Source organism: Marasmius oreades, chromosome 4 (assembly GCF_018924745.1).
Source record: "Marasmius oreades isolate 03SP1 chromosome 4, whole genome shotgun sequence".
Lineage (NCBI taxonomy): Eukaryota > Fungi > Basidiomycota > Agaricomycetes > Agaricales > Marasmiaceae > Marasmius > Marasmius oreades.
The window spans coordinates 1577918-1593598 of NC_057326.1; the positions used below are offsets into that span (position 1 = coordinate 1577918).

The 15681-nt window shown below is 46.8% G+C and overlaps 6 protein-coding genes across 7 annotated transcripts; 5 read left to right on the forward strand and 1 right to left on the reverse strand.

Annotated features, from left to right (window-relative positions):
* Positions 1-113: 113 nt before the first annotated feature.
* On the forward strand, positions 114-1863 carry E1B28_007335 (uncharacterized protein). 2 transcript variants are annotated; one of them, XM_043152062.1, is made up of 6 exons: positions 114-679; positions 734-794; positions 847-876; positions 931-1134; positions 1188-1506; positions 1563-1863. In XM_043152062.1, exons 1-6 carry the CDS (start codon positions 224-226, stop codon positions 1582-1584), a joined length of 1092 nt encoding a protein of 363 aa, XP_043010147.1. In that variant the 5' UTR covers positions 114-223; the 3' UTR covers positions 1585-1863. The 2 variants fall into 2 exon arrangements, with proteins under 2 accessions (XP_043010147.1, XP_043010146.1); XM_043152061.1 differs by having other exon boundaries at positions 1188-1863.
* Positions 1864-2357: 494 nt separating this feature from the next.
* On the forward strand, positions 2358-4938 carry PAB1 (Protein phosphatase PP2A regulatory subunit B). The gene is made up of 7 exons (XM_043152063.1): positions 2358-2622; positions 2711-2808; positions 2939-3089; positions 3143-3652; positions 3713-3974; positions 4028-4277; positions 4335-4938. The coding sequence occupies exons 1-7, from the start codon at positions 2541-2543 to the stop codon at positions 4374-4376; spliced, it is 1395 nt and encodes a 464-aa protein (XP_043010148.1). The 5' UTR covers positions 2358-2540; the 3' UTR covers positions 4377-4938.
* A 117-nt stretch (positions 4939-5055) lies between these two features.
* Positions 5056-6689, reverse strand: E1B28_007337 (uncharacterized protein; the record flags this gene model as incomplete). The annotated part of the gene is made up of 10 exons (XM_043152064.1): positions 5056-5138; positions 5201-5274; positions 5340-5478; positions 5541-5550; positions 5611-5708; positions 5767-5878; positions 5940-6143; positions 6192-6231; positions 6285-6298; positions 6354-6689. The coding sequence occupies 10 exons, from the start codon at positions 6687-6689 to the stop codon at positions 5056-5058; spliced, it is 1110 nt and encodes a 369-aa protein (XP_043010149.1).
* A 1395-nt stretch (positions 6690-8084) lies between these two features.
* E1B28_007338 (uncharacterized protein) lies at positions 8085-8939 on the forward strand (the record flags this gene model as incomplete). The annotated part of the gene is made up of 5 exons (XM_043152065.1): positions 8085-8152; positions 8217-8289; positions 8347-8421; positions 8492-8656; positions 8709-8939. The coding sequence occupies 5 exons, from the start codon at positions 8085-8087 to the stop codon at positions 8937-8939; spliced, it is 612 nt and encodes a 203-aa protein (XP_043010150.1).
* Positions 8940-9378: 439 nt separating this feature from the next.
* On the forward strand, positions 9379-11084 carry E1B28_007339 (uncharacterized protein; the record flags this gene model as incomplete). Its single annotated transcript, XM_043152066.1, has 3 exons — positions 9379-9943; positions 9993-10861; positions 10923-11084. 3 exons carry the CDS (start codon positions 9379-9381, stop codon positions 11082-11084), a joined length of 1596 nt encoding a protein of 531 aa, XP_043010151.1.
* An 86-nt stretch (positions 11085-11170) lies between these two features.
* E1B28_007340 (uncharacterized protein) lies at positions 11171-13872 on the forward strand. The gene is made up of 14 exons (XM_043152067.1): positions 11171-11194; positions 11242-11820; positions 11876-12425; positions 12486-12499; positions 12557-12596; positions 12644-12847; positions 12904-12942; positions 12995-13067; positions 13123-13135; positions 13193-13277; positions 13336-13345; positions 13401-13536; positions 13601-13674; positions 13734-13872. Exons 3-14 carry the CDS (start codon positions 12222-12224, stop codon positions 13814-13816), a joined length of 975 nt encoding a protein of 324 aa, XP_043010152.1. The 5' UTR covers positions 11171-11194; positions 11242-11820; positions 11876-12221; the 3' UTR covers positions 13817-13872.
* The last annotated feature ends 1809 nt before the right edge of the window (positions 13873-15681 follow it).

The following is a 15681-nucleotide window of genomic DNA, read 5'->3' on the forward strand; positions in this document are numbered from 1 at the left end:
CACAATGGCTTTAATATTGGGAAAAGACTTAACGGTTTAAATTTGAAGTTGAAGGAGGCTTGGTTGATCTTGGTCTTTTTAAAAAAAAAATGAAACTCCTTCCTCCTTACATAACCGCATTGCCACCACTTCCTCCACGACACGGCCGGTCTAAATTGAATTCCTCACCCTCATACTTACATATCCATCTCAGATCCGCCTCGCTACTCTTTTCATTCATATAATGAACAAGGACGAAGCACTTCGCTGTCTTTCTATCTCGCAAAAGCATCTTGAAGCCGGAAATTACACATCTGCCCGCAAGTTCTGTCACAAGTCGATAGCTCTCTTTGATACAGCTGAAGCCCACAAATTACTTGCGTCAATAGACGCTGCAGAAGCGGAATTGTCTACGAATGACGAGGGGTCTTCTAGGTCCACGAAAGCGTCAACAACAGCAACAGAGGAGCATCCTTCCGCGTCTGGGACTAAACACCGACGACATACCACCAAAGAATCCAAGACACAGGCGAGCTCTAATGGAACTGCAGGCGGATTAGGAGGCGAAAAGAGGGAGTATACTGCTGAGCAGATGGAAGTCGTAAGGAGAGTCAGGTCCTGTAAAGTGACAGAGTACTACGAGATCTTGGCAGTGAAGAAGGAATGTGACGAGGCTGACATCAAGAAGGCTTATCGGAAGGTACGTGGCCTTTGTTTCAAGCCTAGGTGATTTTCTGATTTTGAATACCTGCAGCTTGCATTGGCACTACACCCTGACAAGAATGGGGCTCCAGGCGCTGATGAAGCCTTTAAACGTATGTCCGTCCTCCGTGTAACCGAGTTGTGAGGCTGACGACTTTCTGCTAGTGGTGTCGAAAGCCTTCCAAATTTTGTCTGGTTTGTTCTATCGTACTTTTGGATAAACTGCACACTCAGACACACGCAATCTAGACCCACAAAAACGTGCGATTCATGACCAGAGTGGTTCTGATCCGGAGGATAGGTCTGGGGGGATGTCATCGCGCGGATTCTCATCTACGTCGTTTGCTGGCGGAGGTCCTAGTTTTGATGGCGAAATAAGCCCGGAGGAATTGTTCAATATGTTCTTTGGCGGTGGAAATCCTACTTTTGGTGGTTTCGGAGGGGGTCCGACAGGTAAGGATGAACACTGTTGGCGTATCATCAAAGTTTTAACTGGTTCCATACAGTTTTTACTTTTTCCAGTGGAGGAGGTTTTAGGTCTTTCCAGACCACCCCAAATGGTCGACGTGAACAGGCGAATGCAGCAAATGTAGAACCCCGGTCATTTGTTTTACAGCTACTTCCACTTATCATTCTTTTCGGTTTCTCAATCCTTTCTTCACTTCCAAATCTGTTCACGACACCTCCTGTGCCCGACCCGAGATATTCGTTCCAATCTACATCGCGATATCACACGGAAATATACACGTCTGGACGAGGGGTCAAATACCACATAAATCCTAATGAAGTCATGAACCATCCGGTAATCGGCCCAGAGCTTCAAAGGCAAGGAATCGACCTTAAACAGAAAAAAGTCAAGAAAGACGACAAGTTTAAACCAGGTCCAGCCTTCTCCGAGTTTGAGAAGACAATCGAGAGGTCGTATATCAACGAAGTTTACATGCTATGTCAACGAGGTCTTGATCGTAAGGAGCGTTTACGGGAGGCAGAAGTTGGGTTGTTTGGGATAGGCACCGACTGGGAGAAAGTGAGGAAGATTGAGGAAGAGGTAATAGAGAGTTGTGTCGAGTTGGAGAAACTTGGGATAAAAAGATGAGTGGTTCAGTCATTCGGGTATATATATCATTCCTCAGCGTGCGGTATCTTGTAATCTTTCATAGCGGAGGAGCATTCCAATAATCGTAGTCTCTCATAAATATTATTGCGATGCAAGGTCAAAGTTGGAATACTGGAACGTGTTCTGGACATGGGTTGGGCATAGGACAGGTCTATTAACGGTTTCCTCCCTCCCTCTGTCTATGCCTTCTGAGCGAGTTTCTCCTGCTCCAATTTGAGATAGAACTGCTCCTGACGTGCAACTAGACTTGATATTAGCGTCTGTGCAATTAATAACATGCCTTTCTTGACTAACCGGACTTCAAATGATACCCATACCTGAAGAGTTGTGAACATGCAGATTCATGCGAGAAAAAAGATAAAACATACCACCAAGTATATGCAGCGGCGGTTCCAAGACCTAAAGCGCAAGAAACGTCGACAAAAAAGCGCTTCCTAAGCCTGCCGGTGATAGGTGCAATCATTCTGACGGTTCTTATGGTGGTTTGAGAGAAAGACAGCAACTGGCGGAAGGCTACGGCAAACAAAGCTCTTGCCAAACAAGTCCAAACCGAGTGCCTGACAAGGCCTTGTGTCGATCAACACTTACTCTTGCACCTTATCCTACACAATCCACCAGCCGCTCGCACAACGAAAGCGACACATTCCTTGTATTTCGACGAAAACAACAGCTTTAAACCACCTTTTCTGCTAGAAACTTCCACGACCTCCGATTTCGAACCCTCGTTTCGCCTCGTAACAGCATGGAAGACCCCTCAGGCTCAGGTGGCTGGCGTTTTGCCCAATGTTTTGGTGATAAGGGAGAAGTAGAAGACATCACGGAAGGTATACTCTTTTCGCTTCGATCGGGGTCTTCATTGAGCATCTCGGCCTCTTTGCTCTCTGGATCGTGACTGATTATTGTCCACCTCAGCGGATATCATATCCACCGTGGAATTCGATTCTACTGGAAACTATCTAGCGACAGGAGATAAGGGTGGTCGCGTTGTACTCTTCGAGAGAAATGAAGCGGTATGTCATCTTGGGTCGCAAAAAAGCTCTCGCTATTCCAAATCGGGACCTTCTTACTGATCATTCTTCACCGCTTTCTTATCCCTTCGTCCTTACTGCGCGATTGCATTATCGTTGGCCGTGCCATTAGAAAAAGGGTTGTGAATACAAATTCTACACCGAATTTCAATCACACGAACCAGAATTTGACTACCTTAAGTCGTTGGAGATTGAGGAGAAGATCAACAAGATTAGATGGTGCAAACGTCAAAATTCTGCACATTTTCTCCTCTCGACAAACGGTGCGGGGGATCAACCTTTGTACATCGATCTTCATTCACACTAAGCCTTGCAGATAAAACAATCAAGCTTTGGAAGGTGTTTGAGAAGTCGCTTCGGGTAGTATCCGAGTCCAATCTCCACGACGGGCAGCGCCAACTTCCACCTCCCACAACGCGAGGACACCTACGGTTACCACGTATGGCATTGCAGGACAACATCATTGCCGCTGTACCCCGGAAAATATACGCGAACGCCCATGCCTACCACATACACTCGATTTCAGTGAACTCGGACCAAGAAACCTATGTATCCGCAGACGACCTTAGAATCAACCTTTGGAATTTAAATATCAGCGACCAGAGCTTCAGTATGTCTTTTTACTTAACGATTCTAGGAATTGAATACATAAAAATTCCAGACATCGTGGACATCAAACCTGTCAACATGGAGGAATTGACGGAGGTTATAACTGCAACCGAATTTCACCCGATACATTGCAATCTTTTCATGTATTCGAGCTCGAAAAGCAACATTAAACTCGCCGACATGCGTGACTCAGCGCTGTGCGACCGACATGCTAAATGTATGTCCGTCTAAATTTTCCCAAACCTTTCGTTCTCATGCTGCCTCTTGTAACTTACAGGCTTTGAGGAAGAGGAGGACCCCACAACACGCTCTTTCTTCTCCGAGATCATCTCGTCCATCTCAGATGTCAAATTCAGCCATGACGGCCGTTACATCCTGTCTCGGGACTACCTCTCCCTGAAGATTTGGGACATCAATATGGAGTCGCGACCGGTGAAGACCATTCCTATACATGACCATCTACGCGGGAAGCTCTGTGATCTGTATGAAAATGATTGCATTTTCGATAAGTTCGAGTGTGTATGGGGTGGGGATGACAAGTATGATTGGCCATTAACTATGCTTGCTTCTTCACTTATCTTCAATCTGGCAGACATGTCCTTACGGGGTCGTACCACAACTATTTCCGGATATATGACGTGGACACTCTCAACGATGTCGTTCTCCAGGCCGATAAATCCGCGTTCAAGATAAAGAAGATCGGGAACACTGGACCACAGAAATTAGGGGCGAAGAATGGCGCTCGGCCGAATGGGTTGAGAGACATGATGTCGCTAGATACCCTAGATTTCAACAAGAAGATCCTTCACGCCAGTTGGCATCCAAAAGAGAATACGATTGCGGTACGCTTGCACCATCTCTTCCCATGAACCCGTCTTTAATGTGTATCAAATTTATAGATCGCCGCTACGAATAATTTGTTCCTTTACAGCGCCGCATAAATCTGAGGTTTGGATTGGCATTTGAGCTCGTTCTCTCCCTCCGCTGTCTTCCTTACACTCCCTCCGTACCCCTTCATTAACGCCTTGATAAGAGACCCGCTGGCGGGGTAGACGGATTCAGACGACACAATGCATGAACAATATACGATTCGAATCACCATGTTTCGCACATCTTCATGCCCTACACGCTTCTGCATGACCTACATCTTAAGTGACATTTCTAATATCCTCCCTAATCGTTCCTTTCTCTATCATCATTCACTTTCGTTTTACCTCGCATTCTTACTTATTTTATCCCTCCCGTTCCAATCTTTCCCCATCATCCCTTTCGTCCGTCGATTTCTTCTACATGCGCTGCTGTTGTTCGTGTCTGTTATGTCGTCTCTGCATTTGCCCTTCAGCGCTCTCTTTTCGGTTGTGCTCTTCACCCTCCCACTCTTAATTGTTTGGTCTCCACGGTTGCGAAAGAGGACTTGATGTAGATTTGAGTTTATCAAAAATAAATATTCCAATTGTATCATATTCAATACCTTTCGACAGGGCTTTAACAACTCCTTCACTGAGCTCTGGTCATAAGGAATACTCGAAAACCATTTCCCGACGAATAACTCGAATAACTTAAGATAATAAGTACAATCCCGTTTATCATCCCGATAACGTTTATTCGCTCCGATGGGGTTTAAACGGGCCACGATTTGGAGCGCACGGTTGCGATCCAGGAAGCTGAAGCCCTAGGGAACTGCCAAGACATAGCACCCCCATCTAAATTTTCACCGAGTCAGTACCTAAGAAACCGTGCCTATGATGCTAGAGGATGAACTCACTCCATCCTTTATTCTTCGCAGTCTGCAGGCATGTGGCGAGCGTGTTGGGGTCCATGTAACCACTGTTTGCGTCGCTGTTGGGGAGGGTGCAAATCAGAAACGGGACGACAATGAAAGGTAGATCAAGTCGTTTACATACCCGGTAGTAGCTGGCTTCCCGATGACCAATTTGGAGAGAGGAACACCATTCGCTGCGATTTGGAACAATGCTGTTTGAGGCCAGGTACCGGAAGAGGTGTTCAAGAGTCCATCGCAAGTGACATATTCAGAAGCTCCCTCTGTTCGATACAAAATAACAGTCGTCTCAACTCCATACGCGGTGAAGAAGATGAGGGCTTACGGTTGTAAAACTATTATGATCGCAGGAGATTAATGAGAGTAACTTATATGATGGAATAAAGGCCTCTTACTTGGACGTTGTACCAGTCGATCAGGTTTCCGACTGCCTTGTGAACCGCGAGATAACCTCCACCACCATATTTATTAGGTGTGAACCATGGTGCGACCGCTATCGGCGATGGAAGTGAGCATATAACCTCCGACAACGAAGATATAGATAAGCTCACGAGCATGGGTGAGAAGGTAGTCTCCCTGTGGAAGCTGCGTCCGCAGCTGTTTGGTGAAACTAATGAGCCAATTTTCCGCACTTCCATCTCCTCTGTCGAAAGCACCGAAGTCCTGACAAGTAACGGAAACGCTTAGTGGAACACAACGACAGGACAGTGACTGCAGACCGAACCTCATAATCAACGTCAATACCATCCAGACCATATTGTTTCACCCAAGCGGCCATCGTATTCGCGGTCTTGATGGGGTCCGCGCCGGTGGTAGTTGGGACATCGGTAGCACCGAATACTGCAACGATTAGCTTTATTCCGGCGGCGTTGTATTGAGACTTGATGGAAGCCCTGTCTGCTGCGCTAAGAGTGGTCCATTCGTATGCCTTCGCAACGTCACAGGTTCAGAATGCCCAAGACAGAAGTAGAATCACCTTGTCCCATGGTCCCGCAAGGATAAGGAAGGACAGTGCACTGATTACTAGATGAGTGTATGGTTGGATGACCACATATTGAATGAAACTCACAAAGTATTGAATCCCTACAGTCTCGTCAATACTCAATGACTCTGAATTATTTGAATTGAGTGAGCTGACCTTGACTTGAGCAACGGAGGGCGGTCCGTTTGTTCCCTGCACGTATGTGTCCGCATAGACCACGAAATGCGGAGCGGCTGGAGTCGCTCGAGCCACGATATCACGAGCTTGTTGGTCGAGACCATCGAGATTCGTCATATTGACCGGAGAGCCTCTCACGCGTCCAAGCAGAGAAAGCAAGAGACCGAAGGAAGTGATGCCGAAGAATGACAAGGACACCATAATAGCCTGATACGCTCTCAGAAGAGTGGAGCGGTGGAGTAAATACCAATATGAAACCAGCTTCTTATAGTGGCGGAGGAGGGACAAAATTCGGAACTCAAGTAGCGGTACCATGCTGCGTCTCGGTAGATAACTGGCGGTTTTACATTGAGTAGAGCGGAGACAGAATGCTTCTTTCGTGAAATATGTCTGGAAACACCTCTCGTGACCTGGTCTCTTGTGTGCCAAGAGAGCATCCCAGAAGAAGTAGCTGATAACCTCTCAAAACGCAGGTGCAAAAGGTCGGTGCATCGCGTTGAGTCGTCTACAATGGGCAAGTTCATAAGATCATGGGATGTGGTATGTTCAGTGGAATATGAATGATGAAGAACACACCTGACAAGATAGCGACGATATCCCATTACGATGGAAACCGTGGGGAGGCACAAAGCCCACCCATACTCGGACAACAGGTGTGAACTTGAAAGGTCTGAAGAACATACTGTACCACCTGACATGGCGTCAATGAATGAGCCTGGGTAGCTACGAGGAAACGGTAACTTACCACTTCCGTATCTTATTTGATTATTTCGACGGGACCGCATCAGACCTGATTTCAGTACTAGCAGCTTTATGAACGGGCATGGATTGTAATCTGTGATGATGGAAGCTTGAGAATTGTCGGAGGACTCGAACACTACCAAGTTTGGAGTCTTGAGGGTGCTGGAGCGTTTCCTTCGAGGTACATCATTGACGGCTTGGATCCCGCTGGGTAACATGTGCGTCCAGTTGAACAAATGAGTTCGTTAGGTTTATATAAGCTATCTTTGCCGAGCATTGATATTGAGTATTGAATGAGTACTGTAGGAACGACAATTTAAAGAGGTTTCGGCTTACCGGGACCCGACAACAGATCACGGACGTGTGATGAGGACCAGTTGGCATCGCGGCACTGAGATGTTCAGGTTCACGCTCATGGACTAGAAATTGAATAGTATGATTGAGGCGAGCCTGCGAAAGGAGATCGATCGATGGTTATTGTCGGTGCTTGGCGCCTTTATGGTTTGGAGGATTTACAACTGTAACAATATACAGCGTGAGGCATACGTACATCATCCGTTGCCTACAAACCTCTTTGTTTGCGAAGGCCTCATGTAGTGGTATTGCGTAATGATTCCTCCCCTCCTCGCCATCGCCAACGGCTACTCGTCGAAGGTAGACATCCCAAGAGGATCAGGGCAAGTGAAAATAAATCTCTGTGCTCATGGAGGGCTCCTGAAGGCGCCTGTTAGGAATAAACGATTCTTGGGACGATTCTCGTGCTAGTCGCCATAGTGGATGAGAAGCTTTGGCAATGACCGTCGTTCAGGGTCACCGGAGTGATGCCTCGTGAATCAGAATTCTGCCGTGACATCGCTTATTTTCATTTACGACCCCATGGACCTTTGATTTATCAAGGCTCAAGCCCTTTCAAGTTTCAGGCCCTCCTTCTTTCTTCCACAATTCTCCTATACCCTCCTGTGTACAACTATGGCACACCCAGAGCCATCTGGGTATCGAATACATCGTCCAGAATACCCTATTTCCATCCCAACCAGGTCTGCAAATACCCCTGTCCCATTGTTGAACGATGCTACTGACATGCGTCGTCTAATAATCCAGTAAACTGGAATCATCGTTGAAGAAGATGTCGAAGCAGGCTGCTCAATATGAATACCAGATGAAGGAGCTTGAAGTACGTCTGAGCTACCTCTCTGAACACCTCCACAAAATCGTTAACTGTTTTTTGTAGCACAAATTCTCTGAAAGTCTCAGCAACTTCAGAGCTGTGGATAGTCTGTTACAGGAAGCATTTACTGGGCTCAAGGTGCGCCATTGCTTGCCCTCGTTTCCTTATATAGGCATGGGCATTGACATCAAATTCGAACTTTTCCTAGCGAACCTCGAGGCGGGCAGGCCGGGCTCTTAATATCCAAGTCCCTTCTATATCCCATGATCTGGAAGAGTCTCTGCAAGTTCTGAATGAGCTCAATCAAAGCCTACCTTCCATACGCACTCAAGTTTTAGAAATACGTTCTCTGTATGATTCTGGGAGAGACAAAGTGCGTCCGACGTTCTCACTTCTTTGTCATCACCGACAGGTATTACTATTAGGCCCAATCATTGGTCGCAGATCTCCGTTGGCTCAACACGTCGTGGTACGAACGCTGGAGAAGAATTATTTTTACCTCTTCCAGTCCGGTGTCAACGCAGTGGAAAATTTGCATGCGACTTCTCTTCACCATTTCTTTTGTTATATGTTGTTGGCTCTCCTGGATCGCCCTCCTAGGTGGCTATCGTGCCTATCGACACAAGCTCGTTTGGGGTGAAAAGCTCATGTCGTGATTGTTATTAGATATGGCTTTCTGCTCTGCTGTCACGACTGTTCACTGTACATATACAATGTGATATCTGGGGCGTCTCGCTAGGCGCCTTGCATCATACATCTATATAAGCTTCTTATACACGTGCTCGAGATCCGCACCACCACCGACCACTACTGTATGCTTTCTTCGTTATGAGCTCCTCATCAGAATCGAGTCCAAGTCAACAAATCGATAAAGGGAAAAGACGGGCTCCGGATCCAACTGAACGTACCCCATTACTCGGTCGCCCTTCCTCAGAGCCAACAAGCGAATTAGATGAATCGTTCACGACCTTGAATACGCGGAGAAACTTATTGTCGACTCTTCTTCGTGTGTTCCTATGGTCACTACTTATTTGCGTAGTCACCTTCGTGCTGTTGGCCATACTTACGTGGTCTTACATCTCTCGAACATCGGAAATGTCTCCAGACAACATTCTTCAAGCGGCGGTGGTTTTTGACGGGCCTCGGAGGATAACCGTACTCAACAGTACTTGGCCAGATGGTATGTGGGTTGATGTAGAAGGAAGAGTTGGAGTCGATGCCGGAGTAATTATTGGAGTCAACGAAGATCCGACTGGAGAATCTTTCTTTAAGAGTCTTTGGAAGTCGTTTGGCCGATGGGGAATCAGCAAACTTCGCCAAGTCTCTGTCAAGACCTCTACAATTGATATCAGATCTCAGCAGGACCTATCATTGGTTCTTGCTTCATTAGATATCCCTCCTTTAGAGCTTCCTCTTTCAACAAATCCACCCGCCAATCTGGACTGGTTAACGTCTATCTCTACACCCCTTCTAATCCGTCCCACACATAATACGACCGCGCTCATGCGTTTTGTGCGCGAATCATGGAGCTTGGGTGCGATCAGTGTTCGAGCAGATGCCGCAAAGCTTGACGTCCAAGGAGGCTCTTTACGCTCAAGTTCTTGGAGAAATGTAGTTCATCGAGTTATTTCCAACCTGAAGACTTCAATACGTGTTCGAAGTGTGTGTCTGCTCTACCTCACGTCGCATTTATGTTAATCTCTTCATAGTACCTTCCCTACCGGGATTACCCCATCCGGGGCGAAACACCCCTTTTCCTTCCATCTCAGAGCTTATTACGCTGTGCACCTTCAACCTATCTACATCAGCAGACAATTTACTCATAGAGGCAGCTGCAACGGTTATTGACCCGGCCCCTCTTAATTTCGATCTCAATGCACCATCTTTACCATTTATCGTCTCTCTTCCATCTGAATCATTTACACCTGCGCACGTTGCGTCGGTCAAAACGAAACCTTTCAGTCTAACACATCCAAATATCACGCTGGATATCTTTGGTCATGTTCTTCCTTTGTCGGAAGATACCCTTCCTCTTCTTTCGACGTTCATCACTCGCTATCTATCTGGTCTTTCAAATCCCATCACGATCCATACACCCATTTTCGCAGATTTGTCTGTCAATGTTGATTTTCCAGCTCCAACCATCAAACCACATATCCTTCGAGACGTTACAATCCGAGACATGAAAATCAAGCCGGGAAACACTTTCACTGCGAGTGGTACAGTTTTGGCTCGCGTTGTGCTTCCCAAGGGTATGAATGTCGAACTTGATGTGAAGAGGGTGCTTCCTGATGTGCTGGTATTCGACGGTGAGGTTCCCGAATCAGTCCACCTTCTGGAACCTGCGAGCCTCAGGCCTCCTGCTCCTGCTCCTCCTCCCAGGCGTCCACTCCCAGATCCTATACCCGAAAAGGCATTTGGACATATAAGGCCAGATGATTGGCTTATATCCCGCTGTGTTCGAATTGAACCCGAGGCAGGGGAAGGAGCTGAGTTCTCTGTTACTGCCCGTATTGTGGATGTTCCACTAGAAGTGTTGCCGGGGCGGCGTTCGGAGTTTAGTGATTTTGTGAGTAAGGTGAGTGTCGTGTGTTCGTGTAAGGATTTCAAACCCTATTCACCCGTTCTTTACTTTTTAGGTTATATTTGGAAGGCAAGGAGCGGTGGCAGGTATTCTTGGAACCGCAGATGTTGGCGTGACCGTCAAAGGACTACCACTTGATAGCCCAGACCATCGTGACGGAATGGTGTTGAGTGGATTGCCGTTCAAAGGGAGTGTGAGGGTCGGTAAGAAGAATTGACTCATGATTGAGGGGTTTCAGGGCACGGATGTTTCTGTACTGTAAATGGACAAACGACACTTGGACTGTATCATTAGCTATTGGGTCTTTCCTCGATGTAATTGTTTCAGGTGAGAATATCCGTTCATTTCGAAGTCATTCCTCGATGGTTCAATAGCGCTGGCCGCCGTGGGACCACATGATACTTATCGTTCGCATACGGTGCAAACTCTCACGCTCAAGCGCTTCCACTCAAGTACTCTCGTTTTTTAGAGATCTATATCCGAGTATCATCGTGTTTGTGGAGCTATCGAGGGAAATCGGTGCCTACTTGCGGATGGACAGTCGAGGCAAAGCTCAAGCTGGCAACTTCGATTCAGTGTGCGGGAAGCGTCGGACGTGGCAAGATAACAGTTCGTTTTTCATTCAGAACTGCAACGTCAGAGCTGAAATAATAATGGTCTCGGCGGTTGCATTACGACGGTATTCATCTGGGAGGCCGTTATTCCCACCTCTTTCGTCAGCATTGAAACCCGAAGGAGCTCGAGTCAGTGTTGTAGTCATGGTGGCACCACTGGCGCTGAGTGGATGGTGGATGCCACTTCAACGCGAACATGCTTCAAAGGCTTGCTACCATTCCATGGACAAGACTTCCATCATGGATTTGTGTGAAAAAGGTTCCTCGCTCGTCTTTCTATCTCTCTATCTCTCTCTTAGAGTCAGTGAGGCGGTTTATATCCGTCTGCTCTTTTGTTCTGTAAGTGGCCAGCCCATATGTGCAACGCCTTATTTATCTGTGTCTGTTTTCACAGGAATGGTTACAGGCCATATGGATTAAATGTATTCAACACCTCGGAATTTTGAAACGAGATGTGTGTAGGCATCCATAACTTGTGGACAGCAAACTAACATGCCGATGAATCATGCGAAGAGCATGTGTAGGTGTAATCTTTTCGCGATGTACCAACCCGCCCGTTAATATACTCATCCAACGACGGATTCACGGCTTTTTGAGCCTAAGGAAGCCCTCAAGAGATCACAAGTCAACGGGTTTCTTCGGAACAACTCGTTCACTCTTTTGCTTTGGTCAGGATATAAAAGAGTCCCTGTTTTCAAGTTCGGAATCAGCAAGCTATTCCAGCTTCCACCGGAGTCACTATGGTCGCATTCCCCAGTTTCTCTCTGATTCTTGGACTTTCCTCACTATTCTTCGGAGGCCTTGCTTCCCCTGTACCAGAGGATAAAACTGGCAATGCGACCAATGTTGTACCTCTGGCTGTCCCCAGTGCCCCACGATGGGTGATTTACAGCGATAAGTTCGTCTCTGGACTTACCGGGCCACCACCTGTTAGCCAAGTGCGCGTATGTACACCTCCGTTGTGGCCCTTTGTTTTCGCTGTTTGACTGGATACCATTTCGCAGGGCTTTAATGTCTTGTAAGATTTTCAGTGTAAGTCAAAGCTCACGTCAGATCATTCATGCGCTTTTGCCAGCGCATTGTCCTTCTTGCTCACAGAAGGTGCCTTCGATAAGGTTTGGTTATCTTTGTTATCAACGCGCTTGTTATTGATCTATTTTAGGCTGAAGAATGGACTCAACTAAGTGCCTCGGAACGAACTCAGATCAAATCAGATTACCACGCGGCTGGTATTCAACTCATCGTTTCGTTGTTCGGTGCGACGGACGCACCTACGTCTAGCGGTGCCGATCCGATAGCTACGGCTAATACTATGGCAGCTTGGGTGAAGGAATTCGACTTGGATGGTGCCGATATCGATTATGAGGTTTGTCAAACTCCGATGCGTCAAGTTCGGGGAAATATTGATGTATGTTGTGCTAGGACTTTAATGCTATGAACGCAGGCAATGGTTCTGCGGAAGTGAGTGTCGCGAAACTCAGAGGAGCGACCTTACTTACATCTGTTCACGAAGAAATGGTTGTCCGATTTCACACGCCAAATGCGGGCACTGCTTCCCAAGGGACAATTTATTCTCACCCATGCTCGTGAGTCTGTTGAATTATGGAGGGAACGTACCACTCAATACTTGTGAATTTCCAGCTGTCGCTCCCTGGTAACGCCGTCTACCACGGCCCATGGAAATCTTATGTACTGACATCCACCCTCGAAGGTTCTCTCCTGAGAAGTTCAATAACCAGGCTTATCTCGCAGTCGATGCTGAAGTTGGAAGTTTGATTGATTGGTACAATGTTCAGGTGAAGTTCATTCCATTCAGTCTTATCGAAACAGAGTGACCTGACCTTCCGTTTGCAGTTCTACAACCGTGAGTCTCCTTGCGGATAATATTTCCGAATTGATTTTACTAATACCAATCACAGAGGGAACGAGTGAGTATACGACGTGCAGTGGCCTTCTCACCCAGTCATCCGCTACTTGGCCGCATTCTTCTCTCTTTGAGATTGCTCAGAGAGTGTCTTTGAACAAGTTGGTCATCGGAAAACCTGCTACTCAAGGGTGAGTGGTATCGCTTGCCTCGAAACATCCTCACTCGGCGTTTTTCTGATGAGAGACAATCTAGTGATGCTTCCAATGGATTTATGACCACCAGCCTTTTGGCTTCTTGCCTCCAACAAGCGAAGGGTAAAGGATGGTGTAAGTTCATTCGATAACAGCTCAAGATCCACCAATTATTCACCCTTCGTTTTCTCTAGCTGCCGGGGCTATGGTATGGGAGTTCCCTGACGCAGCCGCGTCCTGGATTCAAGCAGTTCGCAGTTTATCCTTCCCAGTCTGAGCTGTGGAAGCCAATGCTCGGCCTGTTTAAATTTTATCATTAATATTATTAACCATGCAGCATATCTATTGGGTTTTAGTTGTCTATATATTATGGCTTTAGCGTGTGAGCCTGATGTTGTCGCGAAATTTGACCATTGAAATCGAATTGATTGAGGAAGTTGTGCCCTTTCTCGTCGAAATATTGAAAAATCAAGTGTGGGAATAGCCAGATTTGGTTTCCTTCTTCGGATTCCCAGGCTTTCCTATGTTCTTTCGTTCCAGTTCTCGAGTCCTTGCCAGTCGTCATAATCGAAGTCGATGGGTGTCCTTCTGTCCTTGTGAATTTCGCTCGAGATCACATTGGAAAAAGCTGAATCGATAGTCTCCTTCAGTGACGGGCCAAAACGAAACCTTCAACTATTCCTTTCACAAAGTGGATGACCATTCATGGGAGTCAGGTGTATTGTACTCTTTTTTCTACCCAATCTGATTGACGATAATCAAAGGTGAATATTGAATGATCGAAGGATGTCGATGAAATGTCCGCAAGCCACGTTCAAGGTGTCACCAGAAGTTTTGATTGAACGTCTATTGTCCGATAAGTACTAACACTAATCCCGGCCTGCGTAATGAAAAGATTCGGAAGGGAGCCATTGATTAATGACAGTCAGATGCAGGGGCCTTGACCGTCGCAAAGAGGCAATGTCCATCGGGTTAGAATAAGAGAGGATCTAAAAAATGTTGTTGGCTTTTTCGACACCACCAAGCGGGACTTCCACGCTAAACAGACTTCATTTTTTCGTGCACCAGCATAGTATCAAAATCCCTTCTGGATGGTACAACTACATGAGCATACCGGTGTCGTTCACGAAATCCGAGGACTTACCATCTCACGAAGGAACCGGATGGCGAAGGTTTAGGTGGTTTCTGTTGGGCTATGGTAGCTCTCTGTATACCTGGGATATTCTTCCCAAAGGATCGGGGAGGGAGAGGAGGCAATCCGCGAGCCATTCTTTGGCCGTTGGTTTCCCAACCCGCAGGTGAGGCGCGTGTGGTTGAGAAAATCAAGATGGCAGTCGCCACGATCAGTCTGCTCAAGAGCATAATTAATGGCCGGGGGACCTGTTCTTTTACTCTCCGCACTTTTGTAGGAACTCTAATGCTTCCATTGCGATTCTTCCGAGGGCACGTTTTGTTGCAGGGAACTATGAACTTAGGAAAATTATAACATCTTAGATTTATCGCCGATGATCACTGCCATCACCTCGAAGAACTACGGGTAACGAAGAACTCACCACGCGGAAAAACTTTTACAATTGATCCCTAACAGAGATTGGCCCCGTTACTATCCAGAGGGCTGAGATTTCTGATTTTGTCGAATTTTCGGCGGCGACTTTTATGCGCTATCAAACGACAGATAAAGGTCCCAGGGAAAAACACCGAGAGTAAGGGAGAAAACAAACACACTGAACCGGTACTCGTTGGCGACGTCGACGGCCCCACTGTTGGGAGTCTCGAACAACAGTGGCCACGCTGGTCTGCGGTTAATGAGCACAATCAGAAGATGAGGGAGATACCGACCATTGGGAAGAGATCTGAGAGGAGAATGTTTGCGATCGGAGAAACCTTCTCTAGCATCGAATCTGAAATTTTAGTTGGTTGTGAGGCCTGAGGCCTTGAACCAAGACCATACCATAACTGCTGAATAGCTACTACGTATACATATGTATCCTCGTTATTCCATAGAGCGCCAAAAAGATCTACGGTAGTAATGTACCCAGACTGATGAGCACATCTAGGCGAGGGTATGAAAGATGGAATGGGTGAAAACGAGAGTCCGGCCCAAACGCAGAAACAGGGCAGCCGTGTATCAAAGTGCAAGGG

Bases quoted from the DNA above. Each gene is read 5' to 3' on its own strand.
- PAB1 (XM_043152063.1), top strand. From the start codon at position 2,541: ATGGAAGACCCCTCAGGCTCAGGTGGCTGGCGTTTTGCCCAATGTTTT. The intron at 2,809-2,938 runs GTATGTCATCTT...CCGTGCCATTAG, and splicing joins TCTTCGAGAGAAATGAAGCG to AAAAAGGGTTGTGAATACAA. The intron at 3,975-4,027 runs GTATGATTGGCC...TCAATCTGGCAG, and splicing joins GTATGGGGTGGGGATGACAA to ACATGTCCTTACGGGGTCGT.
- E1B28_007335 (XM_043152061.1), top strand. From the start codon at position 224: ATGAACAAGGACGAAGCACTTCGCTGTCTTTCTATCTCGCAAAAGCAT. The intron at 795-846 runs GTATGTCCGTCC...ACTTTCTGCTAG, and splicing joins CGCTGATGAAGCCTTTAAAC to TGGTGTCGAAAGCCTTCCAA. The intron at 1,135-1,187 runs GTAAGGATGAAC...GGTTCCATACAG, and splicing joins TTTCGGAGGGGGTCCGACAG to TTTTTACTTTTTCCAGTGGA.
- E1B28_007340 (XM_043152067.1), top strand. From the start codon at position 12,222: ATGGTCGCATTCCCCAGTTTCTCTCTGATTCTTGGACTTTCCTCACTA. The intron at 12,848-12,903 runs GTTTGTCAAACT...ATGTTGTGCTAG, and splicing joins GTGCCGATATCGATTATGAG to GACTTTAATGCTATGAACGC. The intron at 13,675-13,733 runs GTAAGTTCATTC...CGTTTTCTCTAG, and splicing joins AGCGAAGGGTAAAGGATGGT to CTGCCGGGGCTATGGTATGG.